This window comes from Neofelis nebulosa, chromosome 18 (assembly GCF_028018385.1).
Source record: "Neofelis nebulosa isolate mNeoNeb1 chromosome 18, mNeoNeb1.pri, whole genome shotgun sequence".
NCBI lineage: Eukaryota > Metazoa > Chordata > Mammalia > Carnivora > Felidae > Neofelis > Neofelis nebulosa.
In genome coordinates this window covers 22,231,041-22,255,103 of record NC_080799.1, presented here as the reverse complement: position 1 = coordinate 22,255,103, position 24,063 = coordinate 22,231,041, and the positions used below count along the sequence as shown (strand labels likewise).

The 24,063-nt window shown below is 56.9% G+C and overlaps 1 protein-coding gene and 2 long non-coding RNA genes across 7 annotated transcripts in view; 1 reads left to right on the top strand and 2 right to left on the bottom strand.

Annotated features, from left to right (window-relative positions):
• The window catches only part of SBK1 (SH3 domain binding kinase 1), a 47,753-nt gene extending 36,537 nt beyond the window's left edge, over nt 1-11,216 (top strand). For 2 of the 5 annotated variants that reach the window (XM_058711734.1, XM_058711733.1), the window contains exons 2-4: nt 7,361-7,593; nt 8,996-9,198; nt 10,070-11,216. In XM_058711734.1, the coding sequence (XP_058567717.1) occupies nt 7,368-7,593; nt 8,996-9,198; nt 10,070-10,909 (1,269 nt within the window). In that variant the 5' untranslated portion in view covers nt 7,361-7,367 and the 3' untranslated portion in view covers nt 10,910-11,216. Of the gene's footprint in view, nt 1-3,103; nt 3,640-3,764; nt 3,952-6,390; nt 6,503-7,360; nt 7,594-8,995; nt 9,199-10,069 lie in introns of those variants that run through there. The other 3 variants (XM_058711737.1, XM_058711735.1, XM_058711736.1) reach the window with 3 other exon arrangements.
• Nucleotides 2,267-6,265, bottom strand: LOC131501493 (uncharacterized). The gene is made up of 2 exons (XR_009256805.1): nt 3,900-6,265; nt 2,267-2,748 (listed from the first exon to the last, which is right to left on the bottom strand). It is a non-coding gene; the product is annotated as an uncharacterized LOC131501493 (long non-coding RNA).
• Nucleotides 9,288-11,604, bottom strand: LOC131501494 (uncharacterized). Its single transcript, XR_009256806.1, has 2 exons — nt 11,501-11,604; nt 9,288-9,697 (listed from the first exon to the last, which is right to left on the bottom strand). It is a non-coding gene; the product is annotated as an uncharacterized LOC131501494 (long non-coding RNA).
• Between the last annotated feature and the right edge of the window lie 12,459 nt (nt 11,605-24,063).

The window sequence follows — 24,063 nt, the reverse complement described above, 5'->3', positions numbered from 1 at the left end:
ATGAGTGATAATCTGTACTATATCAATTTAGGGTCAATGAAACAGAGTGGTTAGGCTTTTGGACACTGGAGTGACAATGCCTGGATTTGAATCCCCACTCTGCCATTGACCGGATGATCTTGATCAAGTAACATGACTGCTCTGGGCCTCAGTTTTCTCATCTTTGGGTGGGGTGAAGTATAGCCCCTGTGTCGTAGGATGTTGGGAGGCTTAGATGAGTTGATTTTTGTGAGGCCCTTGGCACACAACAGGGATCCTTAGTGTTAGCAGCCGCTATCACCGTTATCCTCGTACCTCCTGCCACTCTGTCCACACCGGTGGCACTCCCAGCCACACCCATCTCTGCTGAGCTTGGGGCCCTGGCTGTTGGGGGGAGAGCACACCTCACCCCGCACCTTGGCCTCTAGTGCCGCCCCGCCACTGACTTTCTGTGTGATTTTGAGCAAATCACTGTTCTTTTCTGGCCATCAGTCTCTGCATCGCTAAAACGGGGCCGATGCTACCTCACACAAGCCCCCGAGGAAATAACTGGGCCTGCAGGGTCACGTTCAGGAAAGCCAAGAGACACAAATTTACAACTTGCCCAACACGGAAAGCGTTACTCACCTGCCATTTGTCACACCCCGGCTAAGTGCTAGGAACACCAAGGTGACTAAAGCATGAGGCTTGCTTTCAAGGAGCTCTTGGGTTTCTTACCGGATTGTCAGCCCCCTTCAAAGCCCATTTGTGTGTCACCTCCTCCAGGAACCCACCCTGACCCCCACTGCCATGCCCTCCTTGGAAATGCTGGAGTGCTGACATTGGCTTTTCGGACTTCTGGTCACCTGACTCCTTACTTTATCTGCCTTCTTGAAGTGTAGGTTCACACCTTCTACCTCATGCTTCACTCTAACCTACTCGCCCCGTGCCAGCACCCTACGTGGTGCCCGGGCCCGAGCGGGTATACTTATCTGGAATCTTAAGGTTGCAAGTTACGTAAACTCAACTCAAAGTGGCTCAAGCCAGAAAGGAAATGTATCGATGCATGAAACAAACGGTCAGGAGTATAATTGCCTTTAGTCATGCCTGGATCCAGGTGCCCCGAGCCATCAGAAACCTCTCCGCCTTACAGCTCTGCCTTTCTTCTCTGTTGCTTCATTCTCAGGCAGGCGCTCCCCGCATGGTGGCAAAGCTGGCCCCCCAGCAGCTCCAGACCTGGGTCCTCCAGCTTCGCATCCCAGGGATCAGGAGGCATCTCTTTCCTGACAGCTGCAGCCAGAGTCCTGGGGCTAGATCCCAGCGGGCCACCTTTGGTCACAGGTTCATCTGTGAACCGGTCACATGACCTGGCAGGTGGGATGGATGTGCTGGCCAGCTAGGCCCAGGTCAGGCCTGCCCCTAAGCCAAGATGGAGACCACCTTACTGAACCACGTGGCCTGAGAGAGGGGCCATTCCCTGAAGAAAGGGAAATTCATGCTGAGCAGGAAAAAAGCACCACAGGCCGACTTAAGAAGCCACTGAAAATTCCTAAGCAAGACAAGGAGTGGGTCTGATGTGGTCTTAAGACACGGACAAGGAGGCCTCAGAGGCAGAAGCCTGGAGGCAGATAAGGGGGCCAGGGGGTATCGGGAGCTGGCTCGGCATGGAGGCTTGGGGAATGAGCCTCCACCCCCTCGCTTTACATAGAAGCAGAGTGAAGCAGGCTCCCTGTCCCCACTCAGTACCTGAAATAATGCCTTATGGCTGCTTTTTTCACACGGCTTTTAATAAGACGAACCCAAGGAGGTGACCCACCCAGCAACAATCGTCTGCGGATGGAATCCTTCTAGGCCAGAGCTTTGTTAAGGATACTCTTGGGGTTTGCCTGTACTATGGGGACAGAGAATCTTAGACCCCCTCCCCCCCCCGAGTGAGAGTAAGAAAGGCCTGGGTGATATCACTTGGTCCAACCTCACCTCCCACCCCCAACTCCCCACTCTCTGCTTCTCTCCCCCAGTGATGGAGAACACATGTCCTCCCTGTTGGGACTGTAACAACGGTCTCATTTTAGGTTGCTGTTTGCTTGGGTTTACCTTCAGGAGCCTCAGCGGATGGGGTGCATGAGAGCACGGGACCTGAAGCCTGACGCCTGAGTTCAAATCCGAATTAGTTAGCCCACCAGTGTATCAGGAGTCCTTTCTGTAAAATGGGGTAATGATAGGAGAACCTGCTGCCCAGGCTTGTAACTGTTAAATGATTGAATCCATCGTGGTTAGCACAGCACCCGACATATGGAAACACTCAATAAACATTTGCCAGTATTATTATCCTCCCAGGAGACAGGGTAAGCGCAGGCCCCCCTCTCTTTTGAGACTGGCCATCCTCCAGGCAAGTGGACAAACCGAGGTTCAAATCATACCTTTTTGGCCTCCTTGCTACATAATCCTTGGATTAGAGTAGTGCTAGCCACTGTAACAAGCAAGCCCCTGTATCTCAGCAGCCTAACACAATAGCCGTTCGCTCCTGGCTCCCATAAAATGCAGAGTGGGTAATCCTCTTGGCCAGGAGACCTACAGCCAGGCACCCAGGCTCCTCCTTCCTATCTTGTAACTCCACTGTCTTTTAGGACCGATGAGAGAATGGAGAAACTCCTCCCAGTCTTAAAAGACAGTCACATCCATCATCGCTGCTCACGTTCCATTGGGGAAAACTGGTCACATGGCCACATCCGGATGCGAGGCAGGCAGGAAATGCAGTACCCTGCCGACAGCCACCCTCCAGCAGCAGCTCTGTATTATAAAAGAGGGAACACAAAGTTTTGGTGGACAGTGGCTGTCTTTTCCAGAACCATAGTAAATCACCAACCTCCTAGGTTCTTCATCTATAAAACAGAAAGCAGCACTTGATTGCGGCAACGGACGTTTGCTAAAATCACTGAATCGTACGCCTACTACCGGTAAATTCTGTGGTGTGTACTAATATAGCTGTGTTTTTAAGAAAAAAAAAAAAAACCGAGGGAGCATCTTGCCCTTCTTCTCAGGGTTCTTATGAGGACTCAGTAAGTGACATTTTGCCAAGCTGGCACTGTGTGTGCCTGTGGTGGGGGAGGGTAGGGAAGGCAGGCTCCAAAGTAGCTCTGAGTTGGGTTGTGCATTGGGTATGGTTTTCGTAAGAGAGGCACCCAGCCCAAGCCACCTGCCAACAGGAAGTGGTAGGCGGTTCGGTCTTGTTTCTTGCTTGGGAAGCCCTCCCGGCGTGCGGCAGAAGACCCAGCCCACAGGGCCAGAGCCACAACTGCTGCCGGGAAGGCTGGGTGACACCCACCTGCCTTCAGCAACACAGACCGGAAACCAAGGGCCTCCCTCGGGGCCAGCGAGGACACACACACACACACTTGAGGTGCAAGGCACGTGAGGTCCCCCGGCATGGCCGGCTACATGGGAGGAACAGGGGGCCAGCCAGGGGCCTCCACCACCTGCTGCTGGAAAGTTCACAGCCACCGAGTCCACAGCCGCTCCTTCAAGCGGAGGCAATGGTGACGAAGGCAAAATAGTTTCAGGTCAAGTTCCCACCGATGCCAGGTGTATGTGCCCTCGACCACTCGGGGAGGCGGATGTGTCTTACTTTACTCTCTGGCCTGGAGTCCCCGCCTGAAGGAAGTTGCTGGTCTACCTACTGCTGTGAGTTAATACCCGTGAAGCGCCTGGACAGTGCCTGCCGCTCAGTCACCTCCCAGCAGGAGCTGAGCGAATGCATGGGCGTCTTCGGCTCAGGCTTTGCTCTCTCCTGGGCCTCGGTTTCCCCACTTGGGAAAACAGTGGTTCGGAGCACCGGCTTTGGAGCCAGTCCCAACGCGAGCTGCATGACCTTGGACGAGTTATTCAGGCTCTCTGTGCCTCGTTCTCCTCAGCCCTAAAATGGGGGTGATGATGACACCTACCCGTTGAATCGGGAAGATAAGATGAGCTCATCCTGAGTCCAGGGCCCGGCAGGTAGTAAGCCCCATTTCAGCGTTAGTTGCTTGCTATTGCCATTGTTGTTATTTTCCCCAGACAAGTGACTCGCTCAAGGTCACCCACCTAAAAAGTGGCGCAGGGCAGGATCAAGGGCAAGCCTGCTGAGCCCCAAGGCCCATGCTGTTTCTTTCGCTCCCCACTGTGCCACTTAAGTCACATGCATCGTAACTGGGTCAGAGGCAGCGTGTACCTGGGGCTATGACGCAGCGACGGGGAGGGCTGTGTGGATTAATTCCTTGTCGCCTGCTGACGGCTGGCAGAGAACAGGTCTGAAGGGAGAGGGAGGTTGTGAAGGAGGGAGGGGCCAGTAGTGGGGACCCCCAAAACTGGGTCCTAGGAACTAAGAAAGGTTGGGAGAAAGTAGCCACTACCCCCGGGAGAGCTCTTGGCCTGTTGATGGGAACAGACAGGGGACGGAATGGAGACCACCCCAAGATCTTCAACAGGAACCCTCAGAGAGAGCCACACAGACCCTATGTGAATCCTGGGACTCAGCAGAGGCAGGACCCGGCACTGGGGCAGCAGAGAAGCCTTCCTGGAAGAGTGGGGCGTGAGGATAAAGAGAAGATTGGCTGTGGGGCAGGGGGAGATCAAGGCGGGCAGCGGGACTGGCAGAGGAGACTCGAGAGGCACTGAAGCCACCGAGATGCAGTGCAGGGTGGTGGTCAAAGCAAGGGCTAAACCGGAGTGCAGGGGGCAAATGTGGGACCCAGACCCACACCACTGTGGCTGCACCCCCGACCCAGACAGCTGCCTGCACAGTGCATCTCGGAGGCCAAAGCAGCAGGGATGAGCCATGTACCCCACAGCCCCCGGGCGAGGGAGGAGGGGAGAGGGGGAGAAAGAGCTTCTAGCAACTTGCAGCTGCCAGTCGGTCAACCTCCCAGAGGACGTAGAAACAGCCCCAAAGGACTGGCAGGGCCAAAGCCCAAAGCGGGAGTGTTGCACACAGGTGTGTATATGTGCCTGCACGCCCATGGCCTTGCCCAGCGCAGCAGCCCTTGGGGAGTCCACAATCATCAAGAGAAGTAGGTCAGCAGAGCAGCCCAGCGTCTCACTGGCCGGCAGGGGGAAGAGTTCAAGGCAAAGAGGGTGTGTACTCATCAGACCCCCTGGGGGACCGGCCCGCACTTTCCCCTGAAAGGGCCTGAGGACGCTCACCCAGAGACAGCCTTACCCCTCCCTGCTGCCTCAAAGCAGATCGCCTGGGTTTCCTCACTCGGAATTCTCCCCACGGGGAGTGGGGGGGCAGGGAGGGATATTTGGCAGAGGTTGGGACCAGTGACCCCTTCTAGCCCCGAAGGCAAGGAAAGACCACCACGGGGAGATGCCGCCCACTTTAGCCTAGTCGGCGGCTACAGTAACAGGGTGCCGTCTGGCTGGAGCTGGGACCGCACAGAGACCGGGTGACAGGTGCCACGGCCCAGTCGGGTTCAACACAAGGAGCTTGGCAGAGGTAGGGGCAGCGGGACCCTGTGTCCGTGGGCCTGGCGCCATCCATCCCCCGTGGGGGTCTATGAAATGGGCTAATCCAGGCTGCAGCCTGAGGGCATTCGTGTGGCGTTTCAGACAGACTCCTGGCATCCGTTCAGACCAAAGGAATTAGGGAAGGAAGGGCAGAGCCTGCAGCGGGGGAAGCTTCTATGGAGTAGGGTTTGCTCATGAATGGAGGGGAAGGGGGCTGAGTGGGGGAGCAGGATCCTGAGGAAGCAGAGGGGGCAGGAGCCAAATCGGAGGAGGGGCAGAGGGCCCCCTGCTCCCCCAGCCAGCCGGAGGACGTGGGAGGCCAGGAAGTTCCCTCCTGATGTTCCTCCTCTCCGTGTGAAGTGGGAGGCTGGGTCGTGCCAAGAGGGAAGGGGAAGGCAGAGGAGGAGAAGAGGGTTTGGGCCTGGAAGGGGAGCGGCTGGGCCGGGGTGAGGATGCGGGGCTCCCGAGAGCAGCCTGTGGCCGGCTCAGCCGGAGGGGACGCAGGATGCACGACACCACTCCGGGGCACTCACAGAGCCCTTACGTGTGCCAGGCACCAAGCGCTCCACGGCTGAGCAGCCCGTAGAGAAAAGGCACTAATACGTCCTTTTTCTAGATGGAAAATTGAGGCATGGGAGGCTGAAGTAACTTGCCCAAGGCCATCCAGCTAGCAGGTGACAGAGCTGGATTCAAAGCCGGGTGGCTAGCTCCAGGTCGGCTATCCAAGACCCCTGGGCTGTCTTGCAGGGGTGGGGGCTGGGGGAAGTGTGGGGTGAGTCACCTGGGATGGGAGGTAGGAGGGGGTAAGGGGAGGTGCGCCAGGAGGCAGGCTCCCGGGGCTCAGCTTATGGAGGATTCGGTGCCGGCCTCTCCTGCGGGTACACGCACAGACACGTGCGCACCTGCTCCTGGAAGCTTCGCTCCCAGCACCCCCACCGCCAACTTGACAGACAAGAAATGCAGGCCCCAGGTGGGCGTTCACTCTCACCCGGCCCCGGACTCTCCCCAAAGCAGTTCCCTGACCCGCCAACACTGGGGACAAACTCGGTGCCTCTGACGGGTGGGTGCAGCTTGTGCGGATACCGAAGGGGTCAGTCAGGCTGTGAATGTGGAGGGTGAGGCAGGGGAGGGCTGGGTCTCTGTGGGCCTGGGCTCTGCCTTGGGTCTGGGGCGGAGCTGGTGTGGGAGGGAGGTGGGGCCCGGGATGCCACCTGTAGCCGCGTATGCCTGAGCAGGGTTGTGTTGTCTGGGGAGGGGGGAGGGGCGTAAGGCTGTTGGGGGAGCGGGGGACATCTGCACCACCCCGCCAGAGTTCTGTCTGCGCCTGCTTGGCTGAGGAATTTGCTACCGTGACCCCTGCCCTGAGACCGCACCTTCCCCACCCCTTGCCTTACATTCTCAAAAGCCCGTAACACCTTGCTTGTATCATAATGTGTAATTCACGCGTTCACTATGTTTATCGCCCGTCTCCTCCCCAAAACCTAAGTCCCGTGAGGGTGGGATTCTTACCTGTCGGTTTAGCGATGCGGGCCCAGGGCTCTGAGCAGCAGGCCCCTGGCGAACAGCAGGTGGTGATCAGTATTTGCCGACAGGAGCGGCCGTGTGAACTTGGTACACGGAGTGTCTTTGTGTGACGTAAACACGTGTGCCTTGTCTGAGGCTGTGTCCGGATGACAGCCTGAGACAGACGGGCCAGTGGTACCCGAGTGGGGACTGCGGGGGCAGGGACCGTGTCTCCAGGGAGTGTGGCTCAGGCCTGGCCCTGAAGCCTTGGGGGAAAGGGGATAGATGCTCGTCGCCCCCGTGTGGTCATCTTGAGCCTGGCATCCGGGGACCCGAGGTACCGGGGAAGGAGCGGGTGGCTGGGCCAGGGGGCCCTGGCTTGATGTCACATTTGGTGCCGCGCCCCCCACAACAGGGAGAAGATGAGCGTGGGCTGCCCGGAGCCCGAGCCACCCCGCTCCCTGCCCTGCTGTGGGCCGGGGACCGCCCCTGGGCTGGGGGCAGGCGTGCCGCTCCTCACTGAAGATATGCAGGCACTGACCCTCCGCACGCTGGCCGCTAGCGATGTCACCAAGCACTACGAACTCGTCCGGGAGCTGGGCAAGGGCACCTATGGGAAGGTCGACCTGGTGGCCTACAAGGGCACGGGTGAGCATCTGCCGGCGGCGGGTGTGAAGGCTGGGGGGCGGGGGGCGGGGGGACTTGCCTGGGGCTCGTGGGTGTTCGCTTCCGGAGCCGAGGGGTCAGCAGGCAGACAGAGCTCGTGGTCCAGGTGGAGAGATGTAGCCTGAGCGGCCCAGGGAGACCTGAGACGGGGCCCGGGGCCCAGACTGGAGGGTGGGCTGCTTTGGGGCCAAGGGCATGACCCCGGGACATCGGGAGCTCAGGAGAGAAGTCAGGGCTGGCAGTGGTGTTTGCGGAATCACTGGCCCATCGGGGGTAGTTGACCCCAGCGGAGTGGACAGAGCCCAAGGGTGCGTCCTTGGAAACGGCACCACGCTTCAGGAGGGGTGGGAGATGTCCCCGGGAGGTCACTGTGGCCATCTCCATTTCTCAGATGAAGACACCGAGACCCAGAGACCCATCGCTCAGCTAAGTTCATGCAGCTGTAGAGGCTGTGAGCCAGGGCAAGACCCCAGAAGTCAGCTCCAGAATCTTCTCACTTCCCCGCGAGCATGATGCCTTCCCCACAGCACAGCCTCACAGCGGTGCCCATGCAGCCAGTCAGGGACGGGGACTTCGTGAGCTCCCACAGCTGCACACACCTGGGGCGGGGGGCGGGGGCTCTGTGCCCACTGACAGCGGCGGGAGGAACACTGGACATGGGGTTGCCTGACCTTTGCCACTTGCTCTCTGTGTGACCTTGGGCAAGTGACTTAACCTCTCTGTGCGTAGGTTTCCTCCTCTGTTAAAAATAGGATAGCATTAGGGCTGGCCCACCTCCCAGGGTCATTATGAGGCGCGGGTTGTGAGTGCGAAGTGAAGAGAGGGCCCTGTGACAGGTAAGGGCCCTGTGGACACGTGTGCGTCACACGGCTTTGCACCCTCAGTGGGTACAGATGGCTGCCCAAGTGCAGAGTCAGGGACCTATGCCTTGCAGACCCTCACCTCTCAGTGTCTAATTCCTCCTTAGCCACGTAACAAACATGTGTTGAGCACCTACTGTGCGCCACACTGTTGAAGGCACTGGAGATACAGCAACAAGCGAGACAGATTCCCGCGCTCAGGGGGCTACGTTCTAGCGTGGGGGGAGACCGAGACGTGAAGGAGGATCCTGTACGTCAGGAAGGAGAGGGGAGAGTGGAGGAAGCAGCAGGCCATCCTCACCGAGGCCGGCAGGCTGGGGCAGGAGACCCGGCCTGACCCCCGACTCGCTGCCTGGCCTTTGGCCAGTCCTTTCCCCTCCCCGGGTCTCAGTTTGCTACCAGTAAGATGAGGACAGACACACGCTGCCCCGTGGCGGGGACGGGCTGTGCGGGCAGGCCTGGGGACGTCAGGTGCGGGAGCGCGGGGACAGGAGCCTTCACCACTGTGGCTCCTGCCCCGTCAGGCACGAAAATGGCGCTGAAGTTTGTGAACAAGAACAAGACCAAGCTGAAGAACTTCCTGCGGGAGGTGAGCATCACCAGCAGCCTCTCCTCCAGCCCCTTCATCATCAAGGTCTTTGACGTGGTTTTTGAGACCGAGGACTGCTACGTCTTCGCCCAAGAGTACGCACCTGCCGGGGACCTGTTCGACATCATTCCTCCTCAGGTACTGGGTGTGGCGGCCCAGGGAAAGGGGAGATGTCTTCCCACCCCTGCAGGGGGAGAGTGGGGGGGGGCGGGGGGCAGTCAGACCACTTATTTAGCCAACAAGCATTTACGGAGCCCCTTCTGTACGTCAGCCACCGGAGGGCCCGGGATACACTAGGAATAAAGGCTTGTGCGCCTCCTCGTGGGGAACAGACACTGCGAAATAAGCCAGATGACAGACTGAGCCAGGCTCGGGGAAGGCAGCGGCCAGGGCCCTGGGATGAAGTCCAACACCACCCTCCTCGGCAGCCTTGTCTGATGCTGCGTAGGAACAGTGGGGGCACGAGGGGGGAGAGGAGGCCGCGGGGCCACCAGAGGCTTCCCAGAGGAGGTGCCCTGGAGTGGGAGGGAGTGCGCAGAAAATCCCAGGCTCCCGGCTCTGCGCCTGGTGGTGCCAGGTATGAATCTGCTCCTGCGCTCAGGGGGTGAGTGGCAAGGCCTCTCAGAGCCTTATGTCCCTATAAGGGAAGTGGGCGTAACAGCAGCTGTGAGGGGTTGAGACAGCGCGGGAAGGGCACCCGGCCCACCGTGGGCGCTCAGGCCCGGGTCTGTGGCTGCAGTGGGGGTGGGGGTGGGGGGGTGCGGGATGAGAATGACTGGGCCCGAGAGAGAGGAGGAGGAGGTGCCCCGGTGAGGTGGGGGAGGGGAGAGGCATGGCCCAGGCGGCAGCCCCGGGAATGCGACCGGGAGCTCGGGGCGAGGCCGGCGGGGCCTGGCGGGCGGCCGTGGGGACTGGTCGGCGGGAGGGGCCTGGCAGGGCCCGGCGGGGTGGCCGTCCCTGAGCGCGGCTCCCCCCACCCCCACCCCCACCCCCACCCCCGGCCCGCCAGGTGGGACTCCCCGAGGACACGGTGAAGCGCTGCGTGCAGCAGCTGGGGCTGGCGCTGGACTTCATGCACGGGCGGCAGCTGGTGCACCGCGACATCAAGCCCGAGAACGTGCTGCTGTTCGACCGCGAGTGCCGCCGCGTGAAGCTGGCCGACTTCGGCATGACGCGCCGCGTGGGCTGCCGCGTGAAGCGGGTCAGCGGCACCATCCCGTACACGGCGCCCGAGGTGTGCCAGGCGGGCCGCGCCGACGGCTTCGCGGTGGACACGGGCGTGGACGTGTGGGCCTTCGGCGTCCTCATCTTCTGCGTGCTCACCGGCAACTTCCCGTGGGAGGCGGCGTCGGGCGCGGACGCCTTCTTCGAGGAGTTCGTGCGCTGGCAGCGGGGCCGCCTGCCCGGGCTGCCGTCGCAGTGGCGCCGCTTCACCGAGCCCGCGCTGCGCATGTTCCAGCGCCTGCTGGCCCTGGAGCCCGAGCGCCGCGGGCCGGCCAAGGAGGTCTTCCGCTTCCTCAAGCACGAGCTCACGTCCGAGCTGCGGCGCCGGCCCTCGCACCGCGCGCGCAAGCCCGCCGGGGACCGGCCGCCCGCCGCCGGGCCGCTGCGCCTCGAGGCGCCCGGGCCGCTCAAGCGGACGGTGCTGACCGAGAGCGGCAGCGGCTCCCGGCCCGCGCCCCCCGCCGTCGGGCCCGCGCCCGCGCCCGTGCCCGTGCCCGTGCCGGTGCCCGTGCCCGTGCCCGAGGCCGGCCTGGCGCCCCCGGGCCCCCCCGGCAGGACCGACGGCCGCCCGGACAAGAGCAAAGGGCAGGTGGTGCTGGCCACGGCCATCGAGATCTGCGTCTGAGCCGCCCCCGCCGCCCTCGGGCCGGGGCGCCGCGCTCGCACCAGGCCGGGCCGCCGGGAGCCGCCCCGGGCCCGCGCCAAAACGGGGGGCTTGGCGGCGGCCGCGGCAAATCCGCCCAGCCCCCGCGGCGGCAGGAGGGAGTAGCGGTAGGCTAGGCGGGACGGCGGGCCCAGGCGCCGGGTCCGCGGCGGGCCGCCGAGATAGCCACCGAAAGACCTCTCGCCCCGCCTGTGGGGCAGGGACTTGGCCCACAGGAGCCGAGCCCCACAGACCCGAGGATTCAGAGGCGCCCCCTCCCCCGTCCCCCGACACCAGGAGCAAGGGAGCTTGCGGGCAGACTCCCCCACACCGCCCCGAACCCTGGAACCCTGCCTAGTTGCTCCTGGCCCTTTGCACCCCCTGGCAGATCGTCCCGCAGTCCCACCCCTGGTCCTGCCCTCCTGGCCACCCTACCCTGCGCCACCACGCCCCCGGGCACATAAGGGGACTGGAGTGTTGGGGCAGAGAAGGGGAGTAGGGCCCCCGGACACTGGCTGCGGGCGGGGTGGGGGTGGGGGGAGGCGATGAGCTGAGGGCAGGGGCGTTGCTCACCTGCGTCCTGCCCCTTTCCCCGGGAGGCTGGAGGGAAGAGGCCAAGCCCTCGGCAAAATGTAGCAAATGTCTGGATGCTGCAAAAGTGTGTGTGTGTACAGGCACGGACCCGAAGAATCTAGTGACTCCCACACAACCCGTTCCCCGGATGAGGACACTGAGCACAGGAGGAGGGCAACTGGCCTGGAGCCGCACAGCCCCTTAGAGGTGGCGCTCCCGAAGCCCTCCCCCTCCTCCCCAGCGAGCGTCCCACTCCCTCGTGACTGACGGGCTGCCGGGGCGGGGCCCAGCTGCCCTCCTCCCCCCGCCCCCCACCGCATCCCTAAGGCGAAGGGAGTGAGCGCCGAGCCTAGGGCAGGCCCAGCTCCCCCTGCTGGCCGCGCCTGCCCAGGCCCGGGAACCCCAGATCCTAGGTCCTGGCTCCCCGAGCCCAGACCCGGCGGCCTGGGCTGCTGGCAGGCGGCGAGGTGATTCGTGCCAGGAATACCCCCGGGTTTCTGCCGGAGACCAGCATGTCAGCCTGGGGTTGTCCCCATCCCCGCGTCCCCCAGGTTCCCGGTCCTGGAGTATGCCGCTGTGGGCGTGAGAATGGGGGTCCGTGGAAACAGGAGGGGGGTGAGTGTGTGTGAGTAGGCGTGCGTGCGGTGTGTGAGTAGAGTGGACGTGTACGCGTGCAGTCCTGTGTGTTCGGTGATTGCATCCAGACGCCTCTGGAGACCACTCTGCCCCAGGACCCTCCCCAGGCAGCTGCCAGGGGGCGTCCAGGCCCCTGTGCTTCACCCGCCCCTCAGGGAATCTGGCAGGGAGGCACCTGCGGGCTGGTTCCAGCCCACAGGCAGCAAAACAGGCACGCCAGCTCACCCAGTGTTCCCCCATGACCCCTGCCATCTCTGGAGGCCTGGGACCCCGCAATAACCTCTACAGGGGTGAGGCTGCTCCTTCTGCCTGACCGTGTCCCGTCCACCAGCCCGGGCCGCACCTGCCAGGGTCCCACTGGGGTTCTAGGCCATCTGAGGGGGCTCTCTGATGAGCCGGGCTGGCCAGGGAGGGCCTGACCACCCTCTGGCCTGGAGCCCCCACCTCTCCACTCATCCCTCATTCCCATCGCGCAAAAGGGCTATAGGTCCCCCTGCCCTGCCTGGGTCCAGTTTACAAACTGCGGTTGCCCCAGGGCCTGGCCCCGCTCTCCTCGGTGCGCCCACCCTCCTCGAGACCCATCTCTCCAGTGGGCACTGGGGCCCTCCACACGCCAGGTAAGTAGCAAACCCTCCTCCCACCACGGGCCAAGTTTCAGAGAAGGCCCCCCGTCACTGCCCCTGGCCCACCTGGAGCCCATCCGGGCCACCTCTCTCTCCCAGCCGCGACTTCTCCTTTTGCCTTAGGCCTCTCGACACCCCTTCTCTCCTGCAATAACAAGGAAGCAAGATTCCAAGTAGATGTCCCTCGCCGTGTGCCCTCTCTCTCTCTCTCTCTTTCTCTGTTAAGATCCTCTTTGGGAGTTTCTCCCTCGTCGTAGTATCTAGAATGTTAGACTCGGGAAGGGGACCGTAGTTATGTAGCCCAGCCCCTGTTTGCGGAGGCACAGAGAGGGGCAGCGATGGCCCCACGCAGGAGCAGGGCGGAAGAAGCCCGGCCTGCTCCGTGGCCATCGGGGCCCTGTGCTGCCACCTGCTGGTTGGGTTGGGACCCTTCGCCCCTTAGGAGAGGTGTTGGTCACAGATGTTTACCTCAGTTTATGTCACTGTCGAAGAAACAAATAGCAAAAAATTAATAACACCGTACACACGCAGACTTAGAAGACGAAAAACACACAAAAGATCTTCCCCTGGCGATTCTTCTGTGAAGGTGTGTGTGTGTCTGTATGTGTGTGTGTGAGCGTGTCCGTCCCATCCCGGGCAGACTGGGTCATCCCCGGTCTCTGTCATAGCCCCTGTGCCTCCATACTGCCCCTGTCCTTCGGTGCTTCCCAGAGGCCCCTCTGAGCTGGCCTGTGGGGTGTGGGGAGCCCCCTGGGCAGGAGGCGGGGCCACAGGTTAGCTAGAGCCCCACTGAGCAGAGCCCCACGGCTGCCACTGCTCCCTGAGCCCGTGCTGTGGCCGGTGGGACAGTCCTGGTGGCTAGCATCAACATCCAAGCCTGGCTCAGGGCCTGGGCGGAATCCCAGCCCCTCATGTCTTGCCACCCCCCCCCCCATGTGTTTGTAAATATTCTGGCATCCTTTGGCCCTGAGAAGGTTTTTAAATGTGTTATTTACTTCTCTAATCATGACAATTGCTATAAAATAAACAAAAGCCTAGAAAAATTACCACTGGGTGGCTGTCTTGTCTCAGAAACGGACGGAGTAGGGAGAGGGCACACAGAATTACTCTTGAACTGCAAACTCGACAGATGTTCTGAGTGGGGGAAGGGGTGTCTGCAGAGTCGAGGGCAACTACTTCAGGCCTCCTGGGGCCTCTCAGGCCTGGAGCAGGTCCCGGCCAGGGCTTGAAGGCGACGGGAACAGGGACCGGGTTCTGGGAGGGAAGGGGCAGTGAGTTGTCCCCGGCCTGGCGTCCGCCTTCAGCTTGGAGCCCTTCAGACTGGGCAGAAAATAGAAGCGAGAGCCCAGAGGAACAGAGTAGGCTGCTTTCACCCAGTCACCACTCAGCAAATATTTACCGAGCACCTTCTGTGTCCCGGGCTTCCTCCTAGGAACCCGGGATACAGCAGTGAGCAGGACAGATGGTGTCCTTGTCCTCAGGCAGCCAGCGATGGAGTCATGGAGACAGACATAACCCACATAGAAGGCTGGGTACTGGGCAAGTACGTAACTGAGAAGCTCACCAAGTTTGGGGGTGTCGGGAGCCCACTGAAGACGGAAACCAGAGCATTCAGAGTTCTCTGGGCAGTGGGGCACAGCCGGGTAGTCCTTAGGGTGGCCTCCAAAGTCCCACCCCATCCCCTCTCCCCTCCCCTGTGCTGCCTCCCAGCCACACTGGCTCTTGGGACGGCCCAGCATGCTCTCCCCTCAGGGCCTGTACCTGAGTAGATTTGGGGACTCTCCCAAATCTCCCCGGAGCCCCCTCCCTCCCTCCCTTCCTTCAGGTCCCTGCTCAAATATCAAGGGATCAGAGGAAACCGCCTGGGCCAGGAGCCCCTTACCCTGCTCATGACACGCTGAGTACCCACCACGGCTCACGATAGTGTGTTCTCTGCCCACTAGAACGGAAGTTCCACAAGAACGGCGTCAGTGTTTGGCAAACTGCTATCCCCTCTCCACCCCCGATGCCTAGTGGAGGGCCTGGCACAGGACAGACACTCCCCAGCGATCCGTCAGCTTAATGAATGAATGCCCAATACTGTTTTAGGGGCCGAGGAGCCAGCAATGAATAAGACCAACGACCCCTATACCCTGAAGCTTACTTGCTGAAGAGGAAACTAGACATCCACTAGATTACGTAATTATCCATGTAAAAAAATAGAGAGGAAAAACCGTAAGAAAAGAGAAAAACAAATCTACTCCGACTAGATCACAGGGGTAAGGGCTCATACCCAAGAATTTTAGCTAGGATATGTTAAAGGAAAACCCTGCCGTTTCAAAACATCTGCCGCTTCCCTGCAATGATGATAAGAGTGGATACCTAGGGGCTTAACAGAACACTTTAAAATGGATCATTAAGGGGTGGAGGGGAAGTCTGCAAATGCCAGCAGTGGCCCTGTTTCCCCGCTCGGTGGGTGTACGAATAGCACCTTCTAACTGCCCTAGTGTCAGAGAAGTGCCGGGACTTACCACCAGGGGGCCTCGGTTTTCTGCCGCTGTTGCTTCATCCTGCTGCTTAGCATCACTGATGAATCCCTGTGTCAAGGCCACAGGGGCTTGGCCAGAAGGGTTTCCAGCGTCTCCCACACCCTATCTTAAACAAGACAAACCCCTGCAACCCTTTCCATGTAGGGTGGGTAACATCCCCTTGATCATGGTGAGTTCCTTCTCAAGGGCCCTTGGTGTCTTCTCCCCCCCCCCCCCCCCATAGTCTTCAGGTTAGACTCAGTCCATCAGAAAAGTTCCAATAACATTGAACTTCAGGAGGGAAGGGATTATGGGGGCGCCTGGGTGGCTCAGTCGGTTGAGCGTCTGACTTCCGCTTGAGTCATGATCTTGCAGTTCGTGGGTTCGAGCCCCATGCCGGGCTCTGTGCTGACAGCTTGCAGCCTGGAGCTTGCTTCGGATTCTGTGTCTCCCTCTCTCTCTGCCCCTCCCCTGCTCACACTGTGTCTATCTCTCTGAAAGGTAAATAAACATTTTCAAACAATTTTTTATTTTAAAGAAGGGAAAGGATTTTGTTCTCGATTGCGTTTTTTTCCCAACATGCCCTTTAACTGCTATGCAAGCTTCCCCAGCTACCGGCCAGTGACCGCTAAGCATGCCGACGCAAGGACCAGAAGGGCAGCCTCAGCGTCCCATCATCCCCTTCACGCGATGCCCACTCAGCTTGCTTACGTCACTGAGCGACAGAGTCTCCAAACAGCATGTCTCTCTCAAAAATGTAGGCCCTTACCTCCCTCCCCGCATCTAGTGCCTGGTTTGGGGTGGAAATGTGGGTGTAAGAAAAGTAATTGAGAGTTATTTACCGGCAGTTGAGGGGGAGGAAAATGTTCATCACCCAGCCTTGGTTTTTGGATCTTTGAGGGCAATGGAGAAATTCAGGGGTTTTCCTTTGGAGCCAAAGAAGGGCAGAAGAGACTGGCGACTCCAGAGACCAAGAGCGTACGGGGACAGCCAAAGAAGTAGGCCGCGTAATTAACAATACTGTATCGTATACTCAAAATTTGCTCAGAGCGCATGTCTTAAGTGTTCTCACCACACACACACACACACACACACACACACACTATGTGAGGCGATATGTATATTAGCTTGTGGTGATCATTTCACAATGTATACATATTTCAAAACCTAAAGTCGTACATTTTAAGCATATACAGGTTTTATTTGTCAATTATACCTCAGTTAAGCTAAGAATAATAATAATAATAATAATAAAGAAGTAGGCTGGTCGTGACCTGACTCAGGAGACCGTGAGCCCTGCTTGGAGATCCTCAGGGAGATCATGGAGGGGCCTGGTTGTCCCTAACAGGTGGTAACGGGGCTCGAGTCATTCTATTTTTTTTTTTTAAGGTAAACCGCTTTCTTTCTTTTTTTTTTTTTTTAAGTTTACTTATTTTATTTTATTTTTTTTTTTTTAATTTTTTTTTAATGTTTTTTATTTATTTTTGGGACAGACAGAGACCATGAACGGGGGAGGGGCAGAGAGAGAGGGAGACACAGAATCGGAAACAGGCTCCAGGCTCCGAGCCATCAGCCCAGAGCCTGACGCGGGGCTCGAACTCACGGACCGCGAGATCGTGACCTGGCTGAAGTCGGACGCTTAACCGACTGCGCCACCCAGGCGCCCCTAAGTTTACTTATTTTAAGAGAGAAAGCACACATGCACTGGAGGGGCAGAGAGAGAGAAGAGAGAGAGAGAATCCCAAGCAGGACCTGAGCTCTCAAGCGCAGAGACCGACTCAGGACTCGATCTCACGAATTGTGAGATCGTGGCCTGAGCCAAAGTCAAGTCGGAGGCTTAACCGAGGGAGCCACCCAGGTGCCCTTCAGGTCGTTCTATTTTGATGTTAAAGGAAAACACAGGGTGCCTGAAGAAGGGGGAGGGTTTGGGGTCTATTTAATTACAGCTGTGATGATGACCTTGGGATACTGGGAATAGACTAAAAGGTAGTGGACGACAGCTATTTTTGCCTGTTCAGCACCCACTCACCCCCTCCTTTTGGTTGACAGCACCTCAAATTTTCCTTCCATGTTCTTGATCCATATGGTTCAGGCTGGTTACCCCCGTTGGCCCCATGGGGTGGCCACATGCCCCAGGTCTGGTCAACCAGCACGTTCCATTCCTCGGCCACAGCAATTGGCTCAGGCATGGGCATACGACCCAAGTGAGGCAGCTCCTGGCCTTTTCCTACGCCTATTACTAGGTAAAGTGTTCTTTTTTTTTTTTTTAATGTTTATTCCTTTTTGAGAGACAGAGACAGAGGCGTGAGCGGGGGAGGGGCAGAGAGAGAAGGAGACAGAGAATCGGAAGCAGGCTCCAGGCTCCGAGCTGTCAGCACAGAGCCCGACGCGGGGCTCGAACCCACGAACCGCGAGATCGTGACCTGGGCCGAAGTCGGAGGCCCAACCGACCGAGCCACCCAGGCGCCCCTAAAATGTTCTTGTCTTCATAAGATTTGCTAGGTTTGTGGGAGGAAAGGCTGGAGCTGCTGGTAACCAACTTTGCCACCACTTGGGTAGATTCTGTCCGAACAGGACACCTATACAGAGCAGGGCCAATAGATTAAGAGAAAGGGAATCTGAGGACATTATTTGAACACTAGGATCCAAGACTGAAATTAGATATAAATGGGTTTTGCAGTTAATGAGCCAATCTATGCTCATAAATCCATTTGAGGCTGGTGTCTGCAGCCTGCATATAAAGGAGTCCTGACTAATATCCAGAGAAACCTAATCCGTAAGACCCCTGAAGCCACTGATGTCTATGAGGCCCTGCCTTAACAGCAACTCCTGACCAAGGAGTGACCTTGATCAAGAGAAGCCACTGAGCCCTTCTGGGGCTGGATGCTCCCTTCTGAAGCTGAGATTACCAGAGTATTCTCCAGGACCCATGTGGTCCCAAACAACAGAAAACCCAACTCAAACTGGCTGATTTGAAAAAGAAAAGTCCCGAAATAGAACCAACCTCAGGGCGTCTGGGTGGCTCCCTCGGTTAAGCGTCTGACCTCAGCTCAGGTCATGAGCTCACCATTGGTGAGCTCGAGCCCTGCATCGCGTGAGCGCTGCTTCTCTGTCTCCCTCTCTCTCTCTCTCTCTCTCTCTGGGAGATTGTCCCCGCCCCACCCCACCCCGCCCCTCGCTCATTTGTGTCCTCTCTGTCTCCAAAAAAACACAACAAAACGAAAACAAAAAAAATCTTCAGGTGCAGCGTAACGCAAAGGCAGCAACTTCAACACCACAATGCGTTTCTCTCTCCCAACTGATCTACTTCTTCTGGGTAGACTTCTTCTAGACTTCTCCTCTCCTTGTGGTGCAGGATGGCCACCCCCCCCCCCCCGCCCACCCGCAAGTTTCCAGCCTCTCAAGAGCGCCGCCCAACGGGAGAGCGTGTGTGAGTCCTGCCCATCCCAGTTGGTGCTTTCTCTGTGCTTGCTTCATTCTTCTTTTGAAATTTTTCAAGTTTCTCTTTGAGAGAGAGACAGAGAGCAGGGGAGGGGAAGAGACAGAGACAGACAGAGAATCCCAAGCAGCCCCCACACTACCAGCACAGAGCCTGTGGTGTGGCTCGAACCCACACACCCTGAGATCAGGACCCGAGCCGAAACCGAGAGTCCCACGCTCGACCGACTGAGCCACCCAGGCAACCTTGAGCTTGCTTGGTTCTGATTGGGCCCTGCATCGATGGCTGATCCAATCGCATGGCCACAACGCAGTTCTCTGATTGGCTGAGGCCTTGTCACATGACCACCCCAGAGCTGGAATCAGAGCCCCACCCGAAGTAATTGGCTGAGAAGGGGTAGCTCCTGTGGATAATGGTGGTGGGGGGCAACGTTTGGCCGCAACCCTGCACCCTCGGTGTACCCATGCCCTCTGCCATGTCATTTTGCAGCGTGATATTAGTACACCCCGTTCAACCGTCGCTTGGGTAGACCTTCACTTTGTTTCTGCTTGCAAATCTGCTCCATGATCCTCTTTCAAAAAACTTACTGGGGCGGGGGGAAAAATGTGGAGAATTATGGCTGAAAACTTCCCAAATGCGATGGAAGACATTAATCTGTCCATCCAAGAATCTCAGCGAACATTGTTATTCCCTATTATTAACGTTAGCCAAGTAAGAAGTTCTGATTACCTTTCCTTTCTGCACGACCTTTCGTTTTCCTGCTGTTAGGAATTTTCTGTTTTCCGTTTGCTTAGAATCATCTATGTCCTTAGTAACGCAACCCCAATCTCTCCACTCGTTGTTCAAACCGTTTCCCAAGGGATTCGGTTTGTTTAAGTGCTTTCCAAATTTAACCTTCTAGAAAACTGCTAGAGCCCAGCCCCCCTCCCTGCCTTGCTCCAGTACAAACCAACTGCTCTCCAGACCTGTTGCGGTTTCTTCCCGGGGTCTGTCTCCTCTCGTTCATTTCCTCGAGGAGTCCCTTTGCCTCTTTTCTATGTTGGAGTTCCTATTCGTGTCTCAAATTATGCTTCTCTTACTTGATTCACTTTCTTGTGGGCACATTTTGTGAGAGAAAGCTAATAAAGGGTGCACAAGAAGTAAACTGTTTTAAGTTCTTGCAAACAAATTGTATGGGATATTGCGAGATTTCTTTCTAAAAGAGCTGGTAAGAGTTTGCCTTTCCATCAGCAAAAATGACGGAGTGCCTCCCCCCAAACCCCACTAGCCATTCATTGTTGCCCTACCTCTCAGTAGAAAGTGCTAACTCGTCGGTACTTTCATTTGCCTTTCTCTGGTTTCTGATGAGGCGGAGCATCTTTCAGGTTAGGTAGGTGTGTACTTAATTTTTAAAAGGCCCCATTGGCTTTTTTTTTTTTTTTTTTTAAGTGCGCTCCATGCCCAACCTGGGGCTCGAACTCATGACCCCGAGATCAAGCGCCACCTGCTGTACCGACTGAGCCAGGCAGGCGCCCCTCCCACTGGCATTTTGACTGGAATCACACGTGGGGGCTCCTCCCACGTTCCGACGTTAGCTCTTTCTTCTTTATGCTTCAACACCTTTTGTCTTCACGGAGGTCCTACACCTTCTCTGGTAGATGTATCCCCCTAATAATATACATATGAATGAAATCTTTTCCTTTTTCTGTTTTTAGCCAACGATTTCTTACAATATCAAGTTGCCTTATCTCTTCTTTTTCAGTAGCATTTCTTTTGTGTTTTTTGTTTGTTTGTTTGTTTGTTTGTTTGTTTTTTATCCTGGTGTATTTGATAGAACCTCCAAAAACACTGTTTTGTTTTGATTCTAAGGGAAATGGCTTTAGTATCTAGAATGATGTTTGCTGTTAGTTTTGGCAAAGAACCTTTATCATACTTCAGTAATTTATTTGTTTTAGTTAGTAGTTTTTTTTTTCAAAGAAAAAGCTATTGAAGTGATACGATCACATTGTTACCCTCTCTCTTTTTTTTTTTTTTAATTTTTTTTCATGTTTGTTTATTTTTGAGAGAGAGAGATACAGAGTGGAGGGGGGTGAGGGCAGAGAGAGAGGGAGACACAGAAACTGAAGCAGGCTCCAGGCTCTGAGCTGTCAGCACACAGCCCGATGCGGGGCTCGAACTCACAGACGGCGAGATCATGACCTGAGCCGAAGTCAGATGCTCAACCAACTGAGCCACCCAGGCGCCCCTGTTACCCTCTCTCAACGTGGTGTAAACAATTATGTTGATCAGTTACTTGATATTGTATGTTGATCGATTACTTGACATTGAACCTGTCCTGCATTCCTGAAGTAAGTTCTGTTTGCTCAAAGTATGTTATTCGTTTGATATACAGCCATATTTTATTTGTTAGCATTTGTTCTTTTTTTTTTAATGTCTATTTTTGAGAGAGAGCACAAGTGGGGGGGGGCAGAAAGAGAGGGGGGACAGAGGATCCGAAGTGGGCTCTGTGCTGACAGCAGTGAACCCGATGCGGGGCTTGAACTCAGGAACCATGAGACACGACCTGGGCGGAAGTAGGACATTTACCAGACTGAGCCTCCCAGGCGCCCCTATTTGTTAGCATTTGATTTGGAATGTTTGCGTCAAAATCAGAGAGAGTTGGGTCTGTGCTTTACTGGCTTGTGTTTCTTGTTCTTGCTAAAATGTGTTGGTGGGTTTATTTGCTTTTCAAGTTTTTATGTTAAGGTCACGCTGCCTCCATACAATAAATGGAAGAGTTTCTGTCTTTTTCTGTGACCTAGAATCGTTTAAGAAGCATCAGAATTACCTTTGCTGTTATCAGTTTAAACTATCAGAAGATTAGCTAAATTCGTCTTTGAAATCATCAGGGCCTGGTGCCTTTACAAATAATTTTATGCATACAAAAAAAGGTATGTAACAAGACAAGACAAAACAGGATGTAACATAAACGTAAGTTAGGACACAGAGGGAACCGAATTAAGGGAGGTTTGTAACTTGCTTGTCTGGGTCACCAAGATTCAGCTTGGCTAAGGGGGGGGGGGCACCCACTGCACTTTCTTTCCTTAATGGCGATTCCGGAGCCGGCCAGGCTGTCTGGGAAAGTCACCTGGCACAGATGAGACTCTACAGTGTGATTCCTGGTTTTCTCCCCTTCCCTCCTTTCTTCTTTGTAATAACCACATACCTGCATTTAAACGCCTGCCACTTTATTTACTTTAGACGTTTATTTATTTATTTTGAGAGACAGAGAGAGCAGAGGAGGGGCAGAGAGAGAGAGAGAGAGAGGGAGAGAGAATCCCAAGCAGGCTCCCCACCGCCAGCGTGGAGCCCGACTCGGGGCTTGAACTCACAAACCGTGAGATCATGACCTGAGCCGAAATCGAGAGCTGGACTCTCTCAACCGGCTGAGCCACCCAGGCACATCCTCCCACCATTGTACTAACTGGGCGAGGCTATGCATGCGACGGAGAGGATACATGAAGTTTTGAAACCCAGGTCTGTTCCTGGGCAACTTTTTTTTTTTTTTTTAATTTTTTTTTCAATGTTTTTTATTTATTTTTGGGACAGAGAGACACAAAGCATGAACGGGGGAGGGGCAGAGAGAGAGGGAGACACAGAATTGGAAACAGGCGCCAGGCTCCGAGCTGTCAGCACAGAGCCCGACGCGGGGCTCGAACTCACAGACGCGAGATCGTGACCTGGCTGAAGTCGGCCGCTTAACCGACTGCGCCACCCAGGCGCCCCTGTTCCTGGGCAACTTGAGCACCTGTGTGGGGCTGCTTTCGTGGCTGTAAAACAGACCTGTGTGAGGTTTGAACAAGAGAAAAGCTGCACAGAGTCTGCAGACATTCTGCAAATGTGCCACCCAGCTCCTAACAGAAGAAGGCCCTGCTCTGTTGGGTGGGCAAGGGGGAGCCCCTGAAGGTCCTTGAGGTGGGGAGTCACCAAGATCCAACAAAGCACGATAGGAAGGCTTTAGTGCCGGGAGGTGGATTTAATTGGCCTGATGTTACAGGAGAGGAAACTGAGGCACAGAGAGGGGAAGTTCCTTGCCCAAGGTCACACAGCTTCAAAATGACCGTGCTGGAATCTGAACCCAGGTCTTTCTGACTCCAGGCCTCCCGGTCACAGGGCCTATCCATTCCCCAGCCCTAGAGCCTGGGAGGCGCCCCCAGCCCTCCCTAGCCCACGGTGCAACCAGCTTCTTGGGAAGGACAAGCAACACCCCTTGGGCCCTAGCACCTTCTGTACCTGCCCCCGCATGAGTCACTCACCAGAGCCCGAGTGAAAGAACCCACCTGCTGGAGGAGTTCCCGTCTTAGTCACCGCGTCTCTTGGTTCCCACCCTTCCCCCCAACTGCCAGGAATCTCCATGTCCCCAGCCAGAGGCACCTGTGCCTCCCCCACTGGGACTCGGGCCCCGGGGGGGGTGGGGGTGGTGGTGAGGGTTTGGTGGTGGAACCGGCAAGGCTGAGTCCTGGGCTGGGGGCCGGGTGACTGGGGGCCACTGGCTCCATAACCACTGCTGGCGTCCCTTAACCCAAGTGAAAGCAGTGAATTTGTCAGGTGGATGGTCTCAAAACCGTGACAGCTGGCACATCCAGACTGCTAACTCCAGCCAGGCCCTGCTCTGAGCCCTTTGTATCTTTCAAAACGTGTAAACCTCACAAAAGCCCGTGAGGTAGCTCAAGCAACCAAGGCTCAGAGAGGGGAAGTGACTTGCCCAAGGCCACAGAGTCCGCAAAGGACAGAGCAGGCAGTCTGGACCGCCTCCGTGATGGGCATTCCGGCACCGACACTGTCCCAAGGGCTGGGCAAGGCTGAGTCTTTGCCCTGGCCAAAGAGCCCTTGAGCCAGAGCCCCTGAGAGCGGCGAGCGGGGGCCACCATCTGGGGAAGGGACCAGTTCTACTCAGCACAGGTGACCTCTTGGCCAGGCCACACGCAGCAACCCCAGGTTGCCAGGCCGGTCAGCTTCCAGGCCTTCGTAGGTGGTTCCCTTTGCTTGGAACCCGCTCCTCCTTCTCTCTACTGGACCAGTCCCCTCTCCTGGACACCTCAAGGGCAGCGGCACCTCCTCTGGGAAGCCCTCTGGGATGTGCCCCCCGCTGAACCCCACACTTCCCCTAACGAGCCCCAAATTTGCCACTTGCTTTCTGTGACCTTAGGCAACTTACTGAATCTCCCTGAGCCTCACTTTACTCATCGACAAAATGAGGCCAGTGCTACCTCAAGGGGTTTTTGCAAGGATAAGGAGATAAGTCGCGCGTACAGCAGGGTGTGGCCACAGTAAATGCTCACTAAAGAGGCTCATTTCGTAGCATTGATTTGTGGGCACTGGGTTGTGACTGCGTCTGTC